Here is a 23,643-nt window from a genome sequence, read left to right as displayed (position 1 = left end):
ATGCAGAAGTACTTGGCTTGAATAGCCCATCTCTTCAAAGTTGCAGAGCCAGTACAATTTCAGCTGCTTCCACATGGCAAGGATTCTGTGTTGCTTTCACCACCACCGTGAACAGAGAGGAGTGCATATTTATGACAGACAATTTTCTGTATACTTATCAATCTTTCCCCACCATTTCTCCATTCTACGCACAGTCCAGTCATTCTGCATTGCCTCTCGGAGACATGATTGACTAGCCACTCCTCTTTTTGTCCTTTTCTTTACACATGTGCTATAGCTCTATAACAGCTCTATCAGCATTTGAAATAGATGTGGCTGTGGATTGTAATAGCACTACAGCAATTTTTTTTAAAGCCCCCTAGTGGCTCAGAAGGGGGAAAACGCTTGGAACATGGTGAGTGCAAAAAGATAAATAGTAGGAAAATGGTGCTGATGTGGGCAGGAGCTTTGCAAAGCAGAAACGTGTTCCCTTCCTTCCAGACATTATGCTGATTTAGGCTAATGCCAATCCTTTTTTTTCTCATTCTGTGAATTCCCCACATCACAACTAAAATTAGTGATGCAAGGCTGTCGCTTTTGCTAGGGTGTTCTGTAAAAAGCTCTATAAATGACACTCTATGAATAACAGTAACTTACCTATCTGCAAATAATGAGATATAGCACTCTTCTTCCTGTTCTTCTTCGCCTTCACAAGGCTTTCCTCCATTCAGGGGTGAGGGGTTGTTACACTGCCGGGCCCTTCGCCTCTTCAAAGAGGCATCACAGGGACTCCAGGCAGACCAACAGCTCCAGTATCCATCTACTGCAACTAGAATCCAAACAAGGCCATATTTAAAGATCACTGATATTACCAGAAGGGCTCTAAGGAATCTTTGTATACTACATGGCATGGATTTGTTTAATCCACTCTCTGGGCTGGTGAATATCAATACATCCTGTGTCAGGGAGTTCCACAGTTTGGGCAAAAATGGAACAGCCCTTTTCTTGTCCTGGCAGTGTTCCTGAAAATCATAAGTTAAATGAATAGCATCGCGTAGTGGTTAAGAGTGGTGATTTGGAGTGGTGGAGTCCGATCTGGGGAACTGGGTTTGATTCCCCACTCCTCCCCATGAGTGGAGGAGGCTAATCTGATGAACTGGATTTGTTTCCCCACTCCTACACATGAAGCCAGCTGGGTGACCTTGGGCATATTACAGCTCTCAGCCCCACCTACCTCACAGGGTGTCTGTTGTGGGGAGGGAGAGAGAAGGTGATTGTAGGCTGGTTTGAGTATCCCTTAAGTGGTAGAGAAAGTTGGCATATAAAAACCAACTCTACTTCTTCTTCTTATATCACGAAGAGCACTTGAATTATTTGTTATTGAGCATACAGATGGCTTCATTAGATTTGTGCCTGAGATGTTAAGGTTTTGGTGATTGGGATGGAGCTGTCCTAGAAAACAATCTGTATGGTTTCAGAGAACTCTCCCTCCCTTTGATGAGCATGGATAGCAACATTGACAATGCTGAGGAATAGGAGCGACCCTGGAGGTATCCAGGAAATGACACCTGTCATACATGCCACTGCCTCCTTTAAGAGAAAACCATGTGGCCTTCTCTTAATAGAGATGGCAGTTAGAAGACTTAATTGCTGAAGCGATTTTCGTTCTGAGAGTGTTTTAGTTCATGTTCGGGGTGTTCTTAAAAGACAACCTTTTCTACACATCCTGCCTTTCCTCCTGATTGAAGTGTAAGACATACCTGGAATTTTACTTTACATACCTGATGTGTGATCTGGTGCTCGTATCTCACAGTTATCACCATAAGTTCCAGCCTGACACACACACAGGCATTCAGTTCCAGACAAAACAGGTCGCCCATTGTTGGGACAAGGAGAACACCGGCATGGGTCATATCTCTCCGTATATTCTGAAAGAGCCCTGTGGAGATGTCTGCGTTTTGTCACAGCACACGGGATGTTCTTTACCAAATCCAAAAGGGAGGCCACCTAGGAAGAAATCACACCAGGATTCTTAAAATATTTCCATCATGGTAATAATCCTCCATAAGTCAAGCAACAAATTGTGCAAGCTAGTGTGGTATAGTGGTTGAACTTTGACTGAGGACACCTAGGGTCAAGTTCCCCCTTGGGTAGGGTTGCCAGCTCTAGGTTGGGAAATACGTGGTGATTTTGGGGGTGGAGCCTGAGGAGGGCGGGGTTTGGAGAGGGGAGGGACTTCAGTGGGATATAATGCCATAGAGTCCACCTTCCAAAGCGGCCATTTTCTCCAGGGGAACTGGTCTCTGTCACCTGGAGATCAGTTGTAATAGCAAGCCTTCCCCATGACAGATGTGATATTATTCACTGGCGTTGGAGTTAAACATTGTTTTCTCATGCCATCACAAGCCTGATGGATAAAGCAACAGCGAAATAGGAACATACCGGAATCCTATCTCGGGTCATCATAAAACATTCAAAAGGAAATTTTCCTAAAGAAAGGGCAATTTATCCCCATTTTTGTTGTATTCTACTTTAGACCAAGTCTCGGCTTGGACTTCTTCAGTGACACACAGCCTGCATCGATTTGCGACTACTTTGCCTGCAGAATCTATCTCACCTGCGGCTCATCACGCCGCTAGTGCCGCCTCAGTTGAACAGATCAGGAGAGCTTACCCAGCGGAATTTACATTCATTACGGGACTTTTTTTTTGCTTTCTGTTCTACTGTATATTGTTTGGTTTATATGACTGAATTATTGGGATAAAGGTATTATTGATGCTTCCAGTAGCCATCAGTGCTTGCTATTTTTCTTCACCACCTGGAGGTTGGCAAACCTACCCTTGGGCCAGGGACCTTGAGCCAATCATTCTCCCTCAGCGGACCTATCTCAGAGGGCTTTTGGGAAGTAAAATAACAGGGTCACACCATCCCTGAGCTCCTTCAGGACATAAATGTTAGAAATGAATGTTTCAGGCGTCCAACCTCAATCAAGGAGAAACCAAGTTACTAGTATTTGGTTCTTGTAGGTTATCTGGGCTGTGTGACAGTGGTCTTGGTATTATCTTTCCAAAATACCAAGACCACGGTCACACAGCCCGGATAACCTACAAGAACCAATGAACTCTGACCGTGAAAGCCTTTGACAATATTTTTACTAGTATTTATTCTTGTCCATGTGAAAAAGAAGGGCGATTATAAGTTAATGATATTGAAGAAGATAGATGTGCCATTAGCTGTACTGCCTGTCCAAAGCAGAACAATCCATTACACTAAATCAGGGTTCCCACAAATAATGGGTAGTTTAAAATAAAATTAGCATATATCCAAATGAGAAGTGCCTTTCCTTCTTTTCCTCTAGAGGAGGAAACAGCATGGCCATCACAGTAAGGGCAGAACTGAATGTTATGCAGAACTGAATGTTATCCATGAATAATGGTGGTAATTTAATGCGGCAGACTGGCATGGGGGAGGAGGAGAGGGGCTATTTTACATTTTTCCTCATATTTTTTCCTCACCAAACATCACCACGCTCAAGCTGCTTTTATCTCCGCCTCAAAAAAACAAAACCTATCAAAAAATTTTTTTTGATGTCAAGTCACAGCTGACTCATGGCGACCCTATAGGGTTTTCATGGCAAGGGACTTTCAAAGGTGGGTTGCCATTGCCTGCCTCCACATCACGGCCCTGGCATTCCTTGGAGGTCACTCATACAAATACTAGCCAGCGCCGACCCTACTGAGCTTCTGAGATCTGACCAGATCAGGCTAGCCTGGAGCTAACCAGGCAAATACTTGTAAACTTTCCATATGGGTGCAAAAAGAAACTTGAGAGGTAGGAAACGCTGTGAAGGGAAAGAGCTAAATCGCCCACTTCCTTTAATCCACTTTTCCTCTTTAAATCGTAGCCCCTGTTGATGGCATCTGGTTTTAAAAAAAAAAAAACTCCGAGAAAATGACCACAGAATGGCACATAATCTGTAATTCCACTGTTAAGTCCGCGTGGGGAGGACACACGAGGTCGGAGACGGAGTTCCAACAACAACCGCTTTATTGAGAACAAAAACAGAACTGGAATACAGTGGACTGACCCCCCCCCCCACTTATATGCCCCTCTGGCCGCCTGCGGCCACTCCCCCCCTCGGTCCGTGATGGGGGGGAAACGACCCCTAGTGACCAATGGCGCATACAGTTTTAGGAGCCTCGGAGAATCCCAAGCTCGGCGGGGTTTCTCCTGCCTACTATCTCTTTTTTTTAATAACAATTTTTTTATTGTTTTTTATATTACAGTAGTTTCCAACATTCATTAAGATAATTATATGATATAAACAACATTTCTCTATTCTATATAACTGATTAATTCATATATTTACGTTGACTTCCTCTCTCTCCTCCTCTATCTTTTTGATAACTTTATCATCACCTTTGCATTTAATTTCTAATTCAATACAATACTTCATACATAAATTGGATTACAATTCATAAAATCGAAATCATTAATCTTAATGATATTTCTACCTTAACCAATGAATTGGAACAAATCATAACCTTCAATACTTCCCAATTTAAATTCATTTTGACAATATATTGTCCATGCCTCCCATTCTCCCACAAATTCTGTATTCTCCTTTTGATTTACTAATGCCGTAAGTTTAGCCATTTCTGCTAGTTCCAACATTTTATTTATCCAGTCCATCTTATCCGGTATCTCTGAAAGTTTCCATTTTGCTGCATAAACCAATCTTGCAGCTGTAGTGGCATATATCAAAAAAGATCTCTGAGTTAATATTCTCCTGCCTACTATCAACATACATACATAACACCCCTTCCCCCCTAAGTTTGAAAGACCCGCCTAACATATAAAGTCTTTTGATGGCTCTGCCATGATCGTACTCGCTGGGAGCGGACGGCGTGCCTACTATCACCATACATACATCACATCCACCCTAAATTGCATTTTCCCCTCTTCACTCCTAACACTTTGCTTGGTGTATCTTACCTCGAACTTAACCACAACCGGATTTTCCTTGGCTGAGTTCAACCAATCAGAAAAGACAGTTTGCCCTGGGAAAGGTCCTTTCTTCTCCCAGGCTAACGCTGCAGCATACTGAGCCCGTCCACCCTTTACCAGGGAAACAGACCGTTCAGATGACTTCAAAGTGGAACCTTAGAGGCAAAAGAAATGAAAGGCGGCCCACAAATACATCAGCACAATGCACAGGGTTGCCAGCCTCCAGGTGGTGGCTGGAGATCTTCCGTTTTTACAACTAGTTTCCAGGTGACAGAGATCAGTTCACCTGGAGGAAATGGCCGTTTTGGAAGATGGGCTGTATGGCATTATACACCATTGAAGTCTCTCCCCTTCGCAAACCCTGCCCTCCTCAGGCTCCACCCTAGGGTTGCCAGGTCTGTCATCGCCACCGGAGGGAGGCGGAGCCTGAGGAGCCTGAAGAGGTGGGATTTGGGGAGGTGAGGGACTTCAATGCCATAGAGTCCAATTGCCAAAGTGGCTGTTTTCTCCAGGTGAACTGCTCTCTATCGGTTAGAGATCAGTTGTAATAGCAGGAGATCTCCTGCTAGTACCTGGAGGTTGGCAACCCTACTCCACCCCCAAAATCTCCAGGTATTTCCCAACCTGGAGCTGGCAACCCTACGAATGAACCTTCCAAGTAATTTGCACTCCCCATACGCTGCTTGCCATTTCTACCCTGCTCCCTTCTAGTTTCGTTATTTTTAAAATAATGATTATATTTAAGCCCTGTTCTTACAAGGGTGTCTCAGGCAGTCTCCTATCCAGGTTACTGATCAGGCCCTCAACAATTCTGCACCATTAGTTTTTCCTGCAACACTCAGTGTTCACCGATGCTTTGCTTCCTTGATTTGCCCCGTCCTCTTGTAAAGTTTGAGCCAGCATGGCACAGGAGATTGTTAGACTATTGCAGCTGAGGAAATCTGGGTTCAAATCACCACTCTGTCAAGAATCTCAGAGGATGACTTTGGGCCTTGAACATTTGAAACTCCCTTATACTAGTCAGACCTTTGGTCCACCAAAATCAGCATTGTCTACTCAGACTGGCAGCGGCTCTCCAGGGTCTCTGGCAGAGGTCTTTCACATCCCTTACTACCCAATCCTTCTAACTGGAGATGATGGGGATTGAACCTGAGACTTTCTACATGCAAAGCAGATGCTCTCCCACTGAGCCATAGTCCCTCCCTGCCTCTCTCAGCCTGACCCATCTCTCAGGGCTGTTGAGAAAATGATATGGTGATGAACAGAACCTTATTGGGAAGAAGGAAGGATAAAAAGGCGATAGAAAAGTCACCCTCCTCCATCTCAGTGCTTCCAGACATGAAAGAATCAGTGTATAGCTATTTTGTATAAATAGGGCAGCAGGTGTATTGTTTCATGTGTGAACAGAAGAAGAAGATTTCGTTTTTGTATGCTGACTTTCTCTACCACTTAAGGGAGAATCAAGCCGGCTTACAATCACCTTCCCTCCCCACAACAGACACCCTGTGAGGTAGGTGGGGCTGAGAGAGCTCTAAGAGAGCTGTGACTAGCCCAAGGTCACCCAGCTGGCTTCATGTGTAGGAGTGGGGAAACCAACCCGGTTCACCAGATTAGTGTCCGCCGCTCATGTGGAGGAGTGGGGAATCAAACCTGGTTCTCCAGATTAGAGTCCACCGCTCCAAACCACTGCTCTTAACCACTACACCACGCTGGCTTCAGTAGGCACAAACATGTACCTTTAAAAATCCAGTATTCCATTTGCATTTAACAGACCTGGGAAAAACACACATTGCCCCATTCACACAAAAGAGTGACCGTGAGAATTGGGAGGGTCGCAGTTTGTGCACATTCCCATTGCACATGATTGGAATATCAAAATCAAATGTCTGAAGGGGCTAGAGAATGTATTGGATACTGGAGACCAACCTTTCAAAAGAATCTGTTCATTTATATTATCACTGTGTCAACAAGAAAGTGATTTAGACCTTTTCTACACAGGCAGTGCCCTGACCTGGATAACCCAGGGTAAAACAGCATCTGGAAAACTCGGCCAAAACGTGCGGGGAGCACAAGGCGACTTCTGATGGGTGGAAAAGGCATGCATAATTGAAGCAGTGGGGGGGGGGGTTACCGCGGGGAAACGTCCCTGCATAAAAGGCGGTGGTTAAGAGCAACAGGGTGTGGGAATGGTTAAAGCAGAGCCTGAGAAGCCCTGAACTACAACAGTTACCTTCGGAGCTCTCCGTCGTTTGACTGCTGGAGCAATAATGATAAACTTCTGTTCTAGGAAAGAAGAATATATAGCGCTTTGTCTCTCTCCGCACACAGTCTACCCTTTGTTTTTCTGTTAAACCTAGACATTATAAAACAGCATACAGGCAAACAAAATTAATCAAGTAAAGAAGAAGAGTTGGTTTTTATATGCAGACTTTCTCTACCACTTAAGGGGCCTTCTGCATGTCAAGGAGATGCTCTACCACTGAGTCACATCCTCTCCACAGGCCCACTGACCGCCAATCAAAATTGATAGCTCCATTTTCTATCAGCTTGCCCGACTGTTTGATTTTTTAAAAGGTGATTATACAATTCCAAGGTATGGAAATACTTAGAATTTGGGGGTTCTATAACTGAAAACTACCAGGCTTCTACTAAAGTTGTAAACAGACACACCTGAGGTTTTTGTCTGCTCCTCGTCAAACTGATAAAGGAGATCATATTTCCCCCCCATTGACCCAGAAGTGTAGTAATGAGTCCCGAAATCTTCAAATATCCGGCTGTAGAGGGCATAGTTGTACTCCAGCGGCAGGCCGTTGAGGGCCTTTAGGAACACGCCAGAGAGCTGCAAGTCTGAAGACTTCACTGTGAAGTTTGACACCGCAACCACCTTGTGGATCCGAATAAAGTTGGAGTTCTTAAAAACAAGACAAGAAGAAGAAGAAGAAGTCACGGTCATTGATATTTTGTCTGTTAACCATTCTTTTTGGTATAAATCCAGTCGAGTGGCTCTACCAGACTATCCATGTTAGTCGTTGGACAACTTAGGTAGTCGTTCAAAGTATGAAGGGCTCCAACGGGGAAACAAACCTAAGAACATAAGAACATAAGAAAAGCCATGCTGGATCAGACCAAGGCCCATCAAGTCCAGCAGTCTGATCACACAATGGCCAACCAGGTGCCTCTAGGAAGCCCACAAACAGCAGCACCATCCTGCCTGCTTTCCACAGCACCTAATATAAAAGGCATGCTCCTCTGTAGAGAATAGGTATGCATCTTGACGACTACCCATTTTTACTAGTAGCCATGGATAGCCCTCTCCTGCTGTGAAGATACTGCCATATTCTCTGGCTACTCTATTGCTGAGCTTCAGGCCAGGAGGGGGAAAGAAAAGGATGTCTCAATTGCAACTACAAGCAGTGTTCTCCAAGCACTTTGGGGGGGGGTTCTTCCTAGGGTTGCCAACTCCAGCCTGGGAAATTCCTGGAGATTTGGGGATTGTGCCTGTGGAGGGGGGAATTCGAGGAGGGATTTCACCTAGAGCCTTGGTCTGATGGCAGGGTCCACCTCCAAAGCAGCCATTTTCTCCAAGGGAACTGCTCTCTTTGGCTGGAAACCAGTCGTAATTTCAGGAGAACTCCAGGCCCCACCTGGAGGTTGGCAACCCCAATCTTTCCCCATCCCCCTGGACAAAGCAGAAAAAAGGTGACAGTGAGGCAAAGTATGGCAACAGCCCAAGTGAACCAGTCATTTAAAAAAAAGGTAGCCATGTTAGTCTGTCTGTAGCAGTAGAAAACAGCAAGAGTCCAGAAGCACCTTAAAGACTAACAATATTTCTGGCAAGGTATGAGCTTTCATGAGCTGGCTTCATGGGTAAGAGCGGGGGAACAAATCCAGTTCTCCAGATTAGCGTCCACCATTCATGTGGAGGAGTGGGGAATCAAACCCGGTTCTCCAGATCAGAGTCCATTTTCTTTAGTTTATTAAGTAAGTTTTATTGTTGTGTTTTTATTATATTTTATACCCTTAGCCAAGATGGCTGCTGGTTTAAAAATCTCCTTAGGTGTGCTCTATAATACAGTAATTTCTCATAATTCTCATGCTGAAAAGCCAGCATGGTGTAGTGGTTAAGAGTGGCGGACTCTAATCTGGAGAAACAGGTTTGATTTCCTGCTCTTCCACATGAAGCCAGCTGGTTAACCTTGGGCTGGTCACAGTTCTCTCAGCTCCACCTACCTCACATGAACACATGAACGCATGAAGCTGCCTTATACTGAATCAGACCCTTGGTCCATCAAAGTCAGTTCTGTCTATTCTGACTGGCAGCGGCTCTCCAGGGTCTCAGGCAGAGAGGTCTTTCACATCATCTTCTCACCTAGTCCCTTTAACTGGAGATACCGGGGGGCTGAACCGGGGACCTTCTGCATGCCAAGCAGATGCTCTAACACTGAGCCACAGCCCCTCCCCTCACAAGGTGCCTGTTGTGGGGAGAGGAAGAGAATGTAATTGTAAGCTGCTTTGAGTCTCCATAAGGTAGAGAAAAGCAGGGTATAAAAACCTACTCTTCTTCTTCTACCACTGTAGGAGGAGAGACAGCACCGGTTCAGCAGGCCCCAATGTAATGTCCTACTGAGTACTTACTAGTGTACATAAAACAAAAAACTTGTGTCATCCTCATTAAAAAAGAACCTCTTTATTAGTATTAGTGCTATAACCGATACCCAAATGGAGCCCCCATACATCAGTTATGCATTTAAAAAATGGCAATACCGTAAATATCTCCTTTGGAGCTGTTTCATAAAGCACTGCTTCCAGGAACATGTCCACAACATTACTGTGCACACTGGCTTGGTAGCTGGTAGTTTCCAGTTCTGCATTCCTCCAAGCCAAGGTAGTTTGTAACACGACCCCATTTGCTTTCCTTGCCTACCATTTGGATCCTTCCAACAATATATTTAAGAGATATGGTCTACGCAGAGGGATGTGCAGTCTTACCTTGCTATGGGATGCCTTAATTGCTTCACGGAAGGAAGAAGATGATGCAGATTCTTGGTTTGTTTTCGATCCCCAGAAAACCGGGAGTCCTGAAGTTGTACTACCCCGTCCCGAGGAATGCCTACTTTCTGTATGATCATGTACGAAGGGTTTTAGGTCTGTATAGTAATGTGTTTGCAAATCATCTTCTTCATTTTTTACCTGGCGACAGACAAGAGTGTGATATATGGGAAAGTCATTCTCATGATTGGGCAAAAATCACCTCACAGGAGAAATCCAAGTGAACATAGAGCAAAAATGGCAACAGGAGGACATGACTGAGAAGAGAAGTGGAGCTTGAGTTTGGAGAAGGAGAAAGGAGGGGAAACAAAGTAAAAGGTGGGGGGGCAGGGTTGGGGGGAAGCTGAGAGGGGGGAGAGAAGCAGAGGCAGGATTAGACAGGGAGAATGAGCAGAATAATGGGATTTTCCTTCCAATGTGAGCTTTCTCAAACCACACACCCCTCCCCGTTGTACCCCATTAACCAACAAAAGCAGCTGCATGAAAAACAGTGTGTGTAGGGGTTGTGTGTGGGGCTGCCCCTTTTTCATTCCTGCCAAGGAAAATAATTTAATTGGAAAAAAGATGGCCTGGAATTGCTGCAAGCAGGGTGTGAACCTGGGGCCAGACTCTTAGCATGTTGCCTGTTGATTCCAAGTCAGCTCTGGGGTGACTATGGTGGTGGTAAGTGCTGTCAAGTCGCAACCAAATGATGGCAGTCCCATAAGGTTTTCAAGTCAAGAGATGTTCAGAGGTGGAGGTTTGTCATTGTCTGCCTCTGCGTAGCAACCCTGGACTTCCTCGGTGGTCTCCCTTCAAAATGCTAACCAGGGCCGACTCTGCTTAGCTTCCAAGATCTAATGAGATCAGGCTAGCCTGGGCCATCCAGGTCAGGATGTGGTTACTACAGACTTCATCAATTACCTCAAAACTGACAGCCTCCAGGTTTGCAGGCACACGAAATGTATTCCTTTCACTCTTCACCAGGACACAGGTCCCTCCACTGAAGGAATAATCCAGGACTTCCCCTCGGGTTTCTCCAGCCATTAGATGATATCTGGAAGGCAGGTTGTAATTAAAGAACCAAACAAAAATGGTAGGAAGGGTTGTTGTTGTTGCGTTTTTGGGCTTGTGGCTAATTTGTGGTGGTGTTGACTCCTTTCCCATATAAATAAGGCTGCAGTTATTTACCCCCAGGCTGCACATGCACTGAATACAGGTGCAAGACCTCAAATGGGGGCAAAAATTGCCCTTCCGGGGGCCTTTTTGGATTGGGACACTGGCACAATGGGTGACTCAAGACCCTTTTTCCTTGGCCATGGTCCTGATCTGAATTGGACCTTGTGGCACTTGGTGAAATAGGTTCCCTACAGCTGCCAAGGGGCTGCAGAGGAATGTGAGTCATGAGAAACTGAAGAAGAAGAGTTGGTGTTTATATCCTGCTTTTCTCTATCTTTAAGGAGTCTCAAAGCAGCTTACAATCACAATCCCTCCCTCTCCCCAGAACATACACCTTGTGAGATTGGTGGGGGTGAGAGAGTTATGAAAGAACTGTGACTAGCCCAAGGTCACCCAGCAGGCTTCATGTGGAGGAGCAGAAGAATCAAACCCAGTTCTCCTGATTGGAGTCCACTGCTCATGTAGAGGAGTGGGAGAATCAAACCTGGTTCTCCAGATTAGAGTCCACTGCTCTTAACCACTACGCCATGCTGAGTGTCTCATGGAGAAACCTGACTCATGGACTGACATCTAATGCAGTGCAAGCCTCGGGTGGTGAATTTGCTGGGGATGGCACTCCATTTCACATTAAATGAAGCACCAGCTGCCTGTCCAACCTGCCCATTTTCTCCACCTCCACCTCCCCCTTTGTCCCAGATCTGGAGCACCTGATCTTTTCCCACCCAACCCTCTTTCAAAACAGCACAGCAAACGATAAATGTGCTGTTGGGTTCCAGAACCTCTTGCTTTCTCCCACTAGGATTTGACCATCAATCTTGTTGCCTAACCAACCACAACAGTTAGCAGGGCTGCCAAGCAGCCGAAGCGATGGCCAAATTCTCAAGAGAGGAAAGAAATTCACAACCATTCGGGAAGTCCATGAGGACTTCCAAGGAAGTGCTTGAAAACACTGCTCTGCAATTTGCTGTCGAGCTTACTGTGAGAAAAACATCCAGTTTCCCATCCCCATCCCCACGTGGAATCCCAAGTGCGGTGTTAAAAAGCATTTTTGGAAAAACCAACAACGAGGCTCTCTAAAAGGAATGGGGGGGGGGACCATGCATCATATTACAATGCTCAGAAAGAACTCAGAGAAAGCAGGAAGCATTTGGGTCCCCGCCCCTTGCAACATTGCTTTGTAATTGTGTGTGGTGCTTACTGGGAGAAAAATGTCACCCCCCCCTCCCAAGCTTCGGTGTCCTGCGCTCTGACTTAAGCATGGAGATTTCACCCGGGCTGATCACAGGAGACATCGAAGAATAGGGTTATAACAGCAATGGGAAGACCCGGGATTTGCAAGGGCTGGGCGCGAGGTGATCTCTAATGGACGGAAAACTCATGCATAACTCCAAGGAACAACCGAGTCAGACAGGGGGCAAGCTTCAGTCAAAGTACCCATGCATAAATGACCCATGTGAATTCGAAGAGATAATGAATATAAATGTACCCAAGGCCTATGAGCTGGGCACTGGGCAGGCTGTGGGCTCGTTTGTTGCACACGGGCTTTATCCTCGCACAATCCCTTTCATCAGAATTGTCTCCGCAATCATTTTCTCCATTACATTCTAGTTTTCTGGAAACGCAGCGTCCTGTTTTGAAGAAGTAAAAACAGCACAAAGTGTTTTGGACATGCTACGAATCTGTAGTCACCATGGCATTATTCAAAACACATTCATGGCTAATTGAAGGAGCGCAGCAGGGTGATGAAGGGGGTTACATGAATCTGGCACAAGAAACGTTCTGGGTGTAAAAGTGGGGAAAGGGGAGTCTGCAGTGAAAGGGCAATGAAGAAAAAAAGAACACGATGAAGATTTAGAGTGGTTCTGGACAGTTTCAGTGCCAGCCTTATTATTCAGCTGGGAATAGCAGCTGCCTGGATGGAGGAACAGATCCTACCAAACAGTCAAAGACCTGTTTTGCCTGTAACGGAAACCTCAGTAATAAGCCTTAGAAACTAAGGCCATATTCAGATTACCGTTCTAAACCGGATGTCATCCATTGTTAGCCCATTTTGGAATAAATGGATACAAAAATGGTGTTCATACAGCTCATTTCAATCTGTCTGTGAGCCATCTCTAAAGCGATCTGGCTAGTTCAAACAGCCCTGCAATTTTTTTCGCGCCTTTTTTGCCAGTGCATTCTTTTCCGGCTTTTTTTTTTTTTAAATGTTCTTGGCCTGTTGTTTGTGCTATAATGCTAATCTCAGAACGTTCAAAAAACGTTGTGCTATAATGCAAACCTCAAAATGTTCCCCCCCAAAAAGCTGGAAAAGAACGCACTGCCAAAAAAAGCCGGAAAACAATTGTGGTCCTTCCGAAAGCGCTCTGGGCAGTTCAAACAGCACACTGCAGCGATTCAGAGGTGCAAGGAAGAACTGAAAACGGGTGAAAGCAGTTTTCATAAAAAGCGGCTCAGCCTCGCTTTGCGAATGGGACACAAGCGGCTTTGTCTGAACAGGTTAAAAAAAATCCGTTAGCAGCCAAGAGCCAAACCGGTTGTGTCTGAATTGACACAAAAAAATCCATTAGCAACCTGCTGCTCAAACGGATTATAAAGGCAGTTTGAATAGGCCCTAAATCATTCTACTAAGTCAAGACCTCTTATGGGACACTTTATTTTAGAGACAGGACATAGCAGCATCGTGTGTATGCTAAACATGAGAAGGGTTGATCAGCCAAGGTCGATTATTTTTAATTTTATTCTAATGTCGCTTCTGCATATTGACTAATGTGGGTGACCTCCTCCCGTACCATCCATCTGCCAGTTAAGATCCAGGGTTGTCAGGTCTCCTGCAATGGTGGGAGACTTCCCACTGGCAACCCTCTCTTCCTGCCATTTCTTTGAACCGCAGAAAATTAAACAACAACAAAATCACTAATGGTGGGATGTTACTTCCAAGGAAAACCTGAAAGCTACATCAGTCCTCTCTAGGAATCTCTATGGTTTTACAATAGTTTCTGGTGATTCCTAGAGGGGCACGGCATCACTTCTGGGTTTCCCCCAGAATACTGTGGCATTATACCCCACTGAGATCCCTCCCCTCCTCATACCCCACCGTCCACTCCAAATTTCCCAACCCAGAGTTAGCAACTCTACTGTGACAAACAGGAACTGTGTAATTTTCCTCTGTTTTGGGGGGTTGCTTGCACAATTTAGAAAACTTTAACAAGATGAATGAGTGCCCCCAGAAGGGATGTCAAACATTCCCAAAGACGCTCCCCATGCCCACATTCCCCAGATTCTCAACCAGTTGCCAGACCATGCCATGCCTAGCAACCCTATGGCCCCTGCCTGCAGAGGTAAGGTGGGTGGTGACCAGACAGAGCTTTTTCAGTGGTGGCACCTTGCCCTTGGAATACTTCCCCTTAAGGCTCTCCATGCACCTACTTTACTTCCTTGTTGGCAGCAGACTGAATAATTTCTCTTTACCCAGGTTTTTTAGCTAAAAGGTTTTATTTGATTGTTTTATGGTCTACTTTAGTCTGAAGCCTGATATAGTAACGTCGTTTTAGACGGCTCTATTTGGTGTAGTAATTAAGAGCAGTGGTGTAGTGGTTGAGAGTGGTGTTTGGAGCAGTGAACTGTGATCTGGGGAACTGGATTTGATTCCCCACTCCTCCACATGAGCGGCGGAGGCTAATCTGGTGAACTGGATTTGTTTCCTCACTCCTGAACATGAAGCCAGCTGGGTGACCTTGGGCTAATCATAGGTCATTTATGCACGGCCGCTTTAACCTCCTTTATTCCCCGTTTCAACCAGGATCAAAGTAACCCGGGCTGGGGGAAACTGTATGCATTGGCTGGAATGATCAGGACGAAACTGTGTGCTAATGGAGGCATGAATACAGAAAAGCAGTCTCCCATGTTCAAATCAAGCCCCACCCCTTTAAATGCTGCTCTGTAATTGGCTGACTTCGCAGTACTCACCCTGAGAGAAGATTTCCTTCCCCCCAGACCCAACTACCACATAAAAAAGCTTTTTAAGAACAAAAAAAAACAGAGCAATCTGAACAAAGGGGGTGGGGAGAAATCCAAGCCTTGTTTTAAAAAAAGCCTTTCTTTTGCTCAGAAAGAGATCCGAGGTAGCAGGAAGCACTTGAATCCCTGCCTCTTTACACACTGCTTTGTGATTGGCTGTGAGAGAAGCCAATCTTCTGAGCTTCCCTTGTTTGGCTATCTGCATGCTGCCATGAGGAGGGGTTTGGAAAACGGTGGGGCGAAGCTCTACCCGAGAACAGAGTATGCATGCTCTGTGACTCTGGAATGAGCCAGGATGAACGGTTTAATTCGGGCCAGAAGAGGAATGGGAAAAGCCAGGGTAGTTTTGCATTGAAACAGCGTTGAGTTTCCAATGAATGAGGTAACGTGCATACTGAAAAATTTGATCCTGGCTGAAACAGGGAATAAAGGAGGGTAAAGTAACCATGCATAAATGACCATACTCTCTCAGCCCCACCTACCTCACAGGGTGTCTGTTGTGGGGAGGGGAAGGGAAGGTGGTTGTAAGCCAGTTTGAGTCTCCCTTAAGTGGTAGAGAAAGTCGACCTATAAAAACCAACTCTTCTTCTTTTATTCCCTGGTTTTTTTAACTGGCTGGGCCTGTTTTTATTGGCAGGTTGTAACTAGTCTTCATTTATTTATTTGTTCTATGGAGCTGGCTGTTCTACTGAATGATTTTATTGTGCAGTTTGTCTTACTAAAGTGTTTATTATATTGACTGGCTTTATTTCATTTTTGTGAGCCGCCTTCAGCAGCTAAGGGGAGGCAGTATACAAATTTCCTAAATAAATGAATGAATGAATGAATAACTGTATATATTTTGAGCCATTTTAAAAAGGTTGTTACCCAGTCTTGAATTTTGGAACTGGATGCATCCACACCATGTTGCTTACTGTATTATTGGATATTGTACTATCAGTGCCCTATAGCAATCCTTCACAACTGGGTTGTCTTGCCCAAAGAGGGAAATCCCATTGTGAATTATTTCTTCAGTACAACAATTGTACAATATCTAAGAATGTGTGGGTGCAGTCACGATTAGGCTAAAATGTTGTATGTGCCTTTACTTGGAGTAAGGCCCACTGCTCTCACTGAGTCTTGTGTGTGTGTGTGTGTGTAAAGTGCTGACAAGTCGCAGCTGACTTATGGCGACCCCTTGTGGGGTTTTCAAGGCAAGAGACTAACAGAGGTGGTTTGCCATCGCCTTCCTCTGCACAGCAACCCTGGACTTCCTTGATGGTCTCCCATCCAAATACTAACCAGGGCTGACCCTGATTAGCTTTTGAGATCTGACGAGATCAGGCTAGCCTGGGCCATCCAGGTCAGGCTATCACTGAGTCTTACTTCTGAGTAAACTTGCATCAGCTTGGGCACTAGGAATGCTAGCAGGAGTCCCTTTTTGAAAAAGGTTAAGCAGATGATGAGAGGGAAGGCATCTTGGCCATCTTCTAGGCAAGTAGTAGGGGGTCACTGGGTGTGTATGGGGGAGGTAGTTGTGAATTTCCTGCATCCTGTAGGGGGTTGGACGATGACCCTGGTGGTCCCTTCCAACTCTATGATTCTATTATTCTATATTGAATTTCATAGCAATACAAAAATATATAACCATTATTATTTGCTATGTGTCTACAACAAGCTAAAAGCTGTATAGAGGGTAGGAGCCAGTGAAGAGAAACTCATAATTTGCAGGTTACAAAACGTATAGGAAGTGATTGTTGTGTATAGGGATAATAAAGCAAAAGTTACCATTTTCACACTGGAATCTATGCTCACAATTAATTTCCTCTATGTTACATAATTTTGTCGGGAAGCACTTCCGGAAATCTTGCATCTGTTCGGCACAGGCTTGACCCCCAAACTGTGATGGGTGCAGCAGAGACCTGACACGAATCTGAAAAAGAGAACCGGTAAAAATCCATGAGCGTCCTTCACTTCTGACCATGGGTTTCCAGTAGGTTTACCATTTGAGCTCTCCCAAAATTGCAGTTGACTTCCAGACTGGAGATCAGTTCCCCTGGAGAAAATGGCAGCTTCAGAGGGTGGATTCGATGGCATTACAGGAAGTTGTCTACTTTCGTGGCACTCGTTCATCTTGTTAAAGTTTTCTAAATTGTGCAAGCATCCTCCAAAAACACAGGCGAATTACACAGTTCCTGTTTGTCACTGTAGCGTTGGTAACTCTGGGTTGGGAAATTCCTGGAGGTTTGGAGTAGACTGTGGGGTTTGGGGAGGGGAGGGATCTCAGTGGGGTAGAATGCCACAGTATCCATTCTCTGAAGCTGCCATTTCCTCCAGGGGAACTGATCTTTAATAGTCTGGGGATCAGTTGTAATTTCAGGAGAACATCAGGACCCTGAAACTACAGCTTCAGATGATGAATTTTATGGCTTTACACCCCACTGAGGTTCCTCCCATCCCCAAACCTTCTTCCCCAGGCTCCATGAATCTCCAGGAATTTCCCAAGCCAGAGTCGGGCATTTCGCTCTCATAATTCAATGACATAAACCAGATAATACAAATTTGGTGGTGGAAAGTGCCATCAAGTCACGGCTGACTTATGGCGACCTCATAGGGTTTTCAAGGCAAGAGATGGTCAGAGGTGGTTTACCATTGCCTACTTCTTCAGGGGCTGAGAGAGTTTTGAGAGAACTGTGACTGGCCCAAGGTCACCCAGCAGTAGAGTTGCCAACCTCCAGGTAGTAGCTGGAGATCTCCTGCTATTACAATTGATCTCCAGCCGATAGAGATCAGTTCCCCTGGAGAAAAAGGCCGCTTTGGCAATTGGATTCTGTGGCATTAAAGTCCCTCCCCTCCCCAAACCCCGCCCTCCTCAGGCTCCGCCCCAAAAATCTCCAGGTATTTCCCAACCTGGAGCTGGCAACCCTACCCAGCAGGCTTCATGTGGCGTAGCAGGGAATCAAACCTGGTTCTCCAGATTCAAGTCCACTGCTCTTATCCACTACACCACGCTGGCTCTCGACAAAGTTACATATAACTGAACTTAGTTCTCAACAGAGAACTGAGTTGTCTTTGGGGAAAACACAATCTGTTATCTTAATTCAGGCTTCTTAGAAGTTATACATTATTATCTGAAGGCCTTGATTTCCTCCTTATGTATGCTGTGTGATGCGCTTGCTTACTTGCTTTTTAACGCATGGATCGCACTCTGACCAACCTCCCCAGTCACTGAGCTGGCAGTTGATAGGGCACGCCTGCTGGTTACATGCCCGAGATTCACTCCATGTACACAACGTGCCACACGAATTCTTGAAATAATAGTCATTGTAGTTCCGGTTTCTGCAAAGTGAAGATACTGATGTTAGTATTTTAAAAGTAATTTCCCCACGAAGATTGATATAGTGATAGAAAGGCCAAAACATTTCGTTTCAGAGCCTGAACTTCCTCTGGCAAGAAAAATGTAGAAGATTGGTGCCAACGGAGCATTTCTGCCGTCAAATTTCCGTTTGCAGAGTGCGAATTTCTTAACTCCTTCTCCTCTGGCCGCATCTCAAAATACCTCTCGATATGCTGTTCCTGGAAACAGTATTTTAGGGAGGCATTTTGGGACAGCATTAGAAGGGGAAGCAAGAAGTTTGTGCTCCACAGATGGAAAGTCTTCTGTTCATGGAAACACTCTACTTGATCCAAGCCATGGATGTACACATAAAGATATAAAGATTTTTGCTTGACTGCCTGCCAGAGTAGACACCAGAGGTTTAAATTTATTTATTTATCCATTTCAGTGTTTATATCCCACCTTTCCTCTTGTTTCACGGCAGCTTACAATAATAGTTAAAACATCCCCAGCTAAAATGGATCAGTAGCAGCCCCATACAGAGGGCATATCAGAATACAGGGCAATGCATGCGGAGGGGAAATATATGCCGATTTTCTCTACCTTTTTAAGGAGAATCAAACTGGCTTACAATTTCATTCTCTTCCTCTCCCCACAACAGACACCTTGTGAGGTAGATCAGGCTGAGAGAGCTCTAAGAGAACTGTGACTAGCCCAAGGTCACACAGCTGGCTTCATGTGGAGGAGTGGGGAATCAAACCCAGTTCACCAGATTAGAGTCTGCCACTCTTAACCACTACTCCACGCTGACTCCCAAATTGAACTGAATGCAGTGGCCCCACCACCACTAGAAACCAAACATGCTGGCCCTTCCTCCCCTTCAAGAACAGCCTCTGCCGAAGCCAAACAGAAGATCTGCCCAGGGCTCCTTGACACAAGAACACATGAAGCTGCCTTATACTGAATCAGACCCTTGGTCCATCGAAGTAGGCGTTATCTACTCCGACCGGCAGCGGGTCTCAGGCAGAGGTCTTTCACATCACCTGCTTGCCCGGTCCCTTTAACTGGAGATGCCAGGGATTGAACCTGGGACCTTCTGCATGCCAAGCAGATGCTCTACCACTGAGCCACTGCAACCAATGCAGATTTTTTCATTATGATCCTCACACAAGCAAACCACCACCACCCCTGCTGCAGGCAAACTACAAAAAAGGGCAGATCTTTTCCTAAGTATACCTGGTACGTACATCCAACTTTGTTTGCAATCAAGCTGAAATTCCCCCTAATTGTCCTCAAGATAAACTCTGTAGAGTTGGCTCATACCAACCTCGATCTGCTTTGAGTTCCATAATTGCAAGTCTTTGAGCAGCTGGACCAGGAACTCCAGGGATAATGGTCACAGAAGCACCCCAGGGTTTCCTTCATTTCCATGCTCAGTAGGATAAGCAACACCAAGCTGGTTCTTCCCATGATTCAAAAGGGTCAAGCTAGGAAAGGAGGGAGGGAGGTATGATTCTCACCAGTGGAAAATGTTCTGCTTTTGTGTAACAATAAAAAGGTCTGCAAGTATATGGCCTAAGTCCTGATCAGAAGCAAAATACAGTATGCCTAAGTGCTAGGGTTGCCAACCTCCAGGTAGTAGCTGGAGATCTCCCGCTATTACAACTGATCTCCAGCCGATAGAGCTCAGTTCACTTGGAGAAAGTGTCCACTTTGGCAATTAGAGTCTGTGGCATTGAAGTCCCTCCCCTCCCCAAACTCCACCCTCCTCAGGCTCCGCCCAAAAATTCTCCAGGTATTTCCCAACTCAACACTGGCAACCCTACTAAGAGATGATTGCCCTACCCTGGGTGGTCCAGGCTAACCCGATCTCAGAAGCTAAGCGGGGTCGACCCTGGTTAGTACTTGGATGGGAGACCAACAAGGGAGTCCAGAGTTGCGACACATAGCCAGGCAATGGCAAACCACCTCTGAATGTCTCTTGCCTTGAAAACCTTGCCATACGTTGGCTGCAAGGGTGGGGGTAGCTGATTCATATATGCACGTGTATCATACAAGGTTTCTAGATTTGAGTACTACAAACAGAATAACCAGCACTGGAGTATAATTCACTGCCACAAAATGCAGTAAGTGATGGCCACTAGCATTAATTGCTTTAAAAAGGATTTCACTAAGTCATGGGAGAATAGGTCTGCTGAAGGCTAATAGCATTTGTGCCTAAATGTTCTGAGGCAGTATTTAAATAGCTTTTAAAAGGGGATTAGACAACTTTGTAGAGGATAAGGCTATCCATGGGTAAATGGATAATGGCTAAATGGAACCTTAACGCTGAAAGGTGGTAAACGTCAGAATATTAGCTCAGACAGTGGGGGTGGGGAATCATTTTCATTCATATGGTATTGCCAGAGTATTTCCACAGGCGGATCCTTGCTAAATTTTTGCACTTGGGTGTGCCCCCAGACCAGTTTCCTCTATCTTTCATCATATGTGAGGAGAAAAGGCCAAAATGTTTGAGGCCTATTCATATTAGAGAGGAAAAGGATGATGGTAAACATGGTAAACAGTTGTAACATTATGAATAGCTTGAAGAAGTAGATACAGAGAGGGGTTTTGGGGTATTTGTCCTCTCTCATAATGTTGGAACTGGAACTCTGTGCCACCCAATGGTTCTAAATGATTGTTAGGGTTGCTAACCTCCAGGAGGTGGCTGGAGATCTCCTGCTATTACATCTGATCTTCAGGCGACAGAGCTCAGTTCCCCTGGAGAAAATGGCCGCTTTGGCAATTGGACTCTATGGCATTGAAGTCCCTCCCTTCTCCAAACCCCACCCTCCTCAGGCTCCACCCCCAAAATCTCTAGGTTTCCCCCAACCTGGAGTTGGCAACCCTATTGATAGTAGGTTCTAGACCAGCAAGAGGAATTTCACCCAATCCATAACTAACTTGTGGATTTCACTGGCACACAATGTGGTGATGACAGATTGCTTAGACAGCTTTACAAAAAGATCACACAGATTCAGAGGACGGCTCTATAGTTACGGCACCCTTCCATCATACCTGGACATGGTCCGGCTGAAGACTCTCTCCCTCCCTCCCTCCGTCCAAGCTTCTGCCATCCATTAAGCCATCAGAAGAGAAGCAGGAAACAAGCAGTCACCCCTCCACTTGGGGCTGTGTTGAAAGTGAAGGACTGTGCAACGTCTCTTTGCACCAAGTAAACTAATACTGCAGATGGGGCAGCAGAGCTAGTAAGGGGGACAGGTCAGATTCCTCTGTATCCCCCTTCCTCTTGTATGTCTGCTGCTGTCTGTTTGCTTATTACCCAGATTGCTATTCTCAGGGAACTTCCTCACTCCTGGCTGTTTCCTTCACTTTGTCCTCTCATTCATTCTCCAGTAGCAACTTAAAGACTAACAAAATTTCTGGCAAGGTATGAGCTTTCGTGCGCCACAGCTCACTTCTTCAGATACAGCTAGAATGACAAAAAGAAGTCATTTTCTCCAGGGGAACTGATCTCTGTCGCCTGGAGACCAGTTGTAATGCCAGGAGATCGCCAGCCACCACCTGGAGGTTAGCAACCCTATCCCTGATGCCATTCCTGAGGGTCTCTTGTCCCTCAGGAGCAGCATTTCATGGAGATCAGGGTGAGAGGCGTTCCTCTGACGGAAGTGCTTTCTGTTTGTGGAAAACTTTGTCTGGGTCCAGCCCATTATCCGTCTATCTGTCTATATATATTAAAAAAAGACTTACCCTGCTGGATCAAAAGCCACCTGTAATAAACCACAAAACACCAGATTTGCTTGAAAATGTGGAGGAGAAAATGAGTTCTCTTGCACCTGTGTTCACATTGTCTGCTCTTAACAAGCCAAGCACTGGAAAAAAAAACATTTTAGGCAGAAAAACAAAGGAAGAAATATATTTCGGGTTTCTGACCGGAGGTTTATTTGTATTAGTTAAGATTTAACAGAACAGAAACTGAAATTTAAGCCAAGCTGACACTAGGTTACAGTGGGGATTGATTTATTCTTAGCTCACGCTGCTAATGATAATAGACAACTGTTTTTGTTCCCTTGGCAAAAAAACATATAATCATATGAAGGTCATAGAGGATTTTAAAACATCTTCCAGTCAACACCTGATCAGATACAAAATGGGGCTTGTTTGAAAATGCAGAGTGAAATTCTGATCGCGATCATGATTCTCAAGGTCATAGAATCATAGAGTTGGAAGGGACCACCAGGGCCATCAAGTCCAACCCCCTGCATAATGAAGGAAATTCACAACTACCTCCCCCCTCCACACCCCTAGTGACCAGAAGATGGCCAAGATGCCCTCCCCCTCATCATCTGCCTAAGGTCACAGAATCAGCATTACTGACAGATGGCCATCTAACCTCTTCTTAAAAACCTCCAGGGAAGGAGAGCTCACCACCTCCCGAGGAAGCCTGTTCCACTGACAACCGCCCTAACTGTTAGAAAATTCTTCCTAATGTCTAGATGGAAAGGTCCATCCTTCTTTTAAAAGCCAGGCACTTGTGATTAGGGCTGTGAACACCAAGTTTGGAAATTCCTAGTGATTTGGGGAAGGAGCCTGGGGAGGGGAGAGATCGCAGTGGAGTAAAATGCCATAGGCCGTTAACGCATCGCTAGGATGGTTTGTCCCAGTCATGTCTCGCACTTTTCTTTCCCACGTTCAAAAAATCGAATGGATGGCGCTCATGTCCGGTGGGGCACCCTCTGCCTTGGCTGCGGGCTCCCAGCTCAGCCGGGCTCAGCCCATGGAGATGCAGTGGGGCTGGCTGGCAGAGGCGGCGGCTGGAAGTGTGCAGCTGCGGTGGCGAGCCCAGGGGGCTCAAGGGGCGGTGAAGGTGGCAGCAAGGAGAGAGCCTGCCAAGGGGACAGCGAAGAAGGGGATCAGAAGGAGCCGCCACTGCTCTGCCTCCACTGCCATGGCTGCCTCTCCTCCAGTGGGGCTGTGACAGTGGGGCTCCGTGAGCTGCTCCACCCTGCCGACCCCTGACTTGGAAGGATCCCAGAAGCAGGTGGAGGCGGCGGCAGCTGGAAGTGTGCAGATGCAGCGGCGCTGGAGGCTGAAGAATCCCGAGTGGGACCAGGAGT

General features: G+C 45.7%; 1 protein-coding gene across 1 annotated transcript in view; it reads right to left on the bottom strand.

The window, feature by feature from the left end:
* LOC130476771 (complement component C6-like) overlaps positions 1-19,996 on the bottom strand; it is a 34,527-nt gene extending 14,531 nt beyond the window's left edge. The window contains exons 1-11 of the mRNA XM_056848760.1: positions 19,854-19,996; positions 18,372-18,528; positions 16,978-17,122; positions 12,680-12,821; positions 10,939-11,071; positions 9,976-10,176; positions 7,657-7,897; positions 7,217-7,339; positions 4,975-5,141; positions 1,761-1,986; positions 637-808 (exon numbers count right to left, since the gene is read on the bottom strand). Coding sequence (XP_056704738.1) covers positions 637-808; positions 1,761-1,986; positions 4,975-5,141; positions 7,217-7,339; positions 7,657-7,897; positions 9,976-10,176; positions 10,939-11,071; positions 12,680-12,821; positions 16,978-17,122; positions 18,372-18,528; positions 19,854-19,996 — 1,850 coding nt within the window. The remainder of the gene's footprint in view (positions 1-636; positions 809-1,760; positions 1,987-4,974; positions 5,142-7,216; positions 7,340-7,656; positions 7,898-9,975; positions 10,177-10,938; positions 11,072-12,679; positions 12,822-16,977; positions 17,123-18,371; positions 18,529-19,853) is intronic.
* Between the last annotated feature and the right edge of the window lie 3,647 nt (positions 19,997-23,643).

Source organism: Euleptes europaea, chromosome 4, assembly GCF_029931775.1.
Source record: "Euleptes europaea isolate rEulEur1 chromosome 4, rEulEur1.hap1, whole genome shotgun sequence".
In the NCBI taxonomy this organism is placed as follows: domain Eukaryota; kingdom Metazoa; phylum Chordata; class Lepidosauria; order Squamata; family Sphaerodactylidae; genus Euleptes; species Euleptes europaea.
Note: the sequence above shows the minus strand (reverse complement) of the source record. Positions and strands in the feature narration are given on the sequence as shown.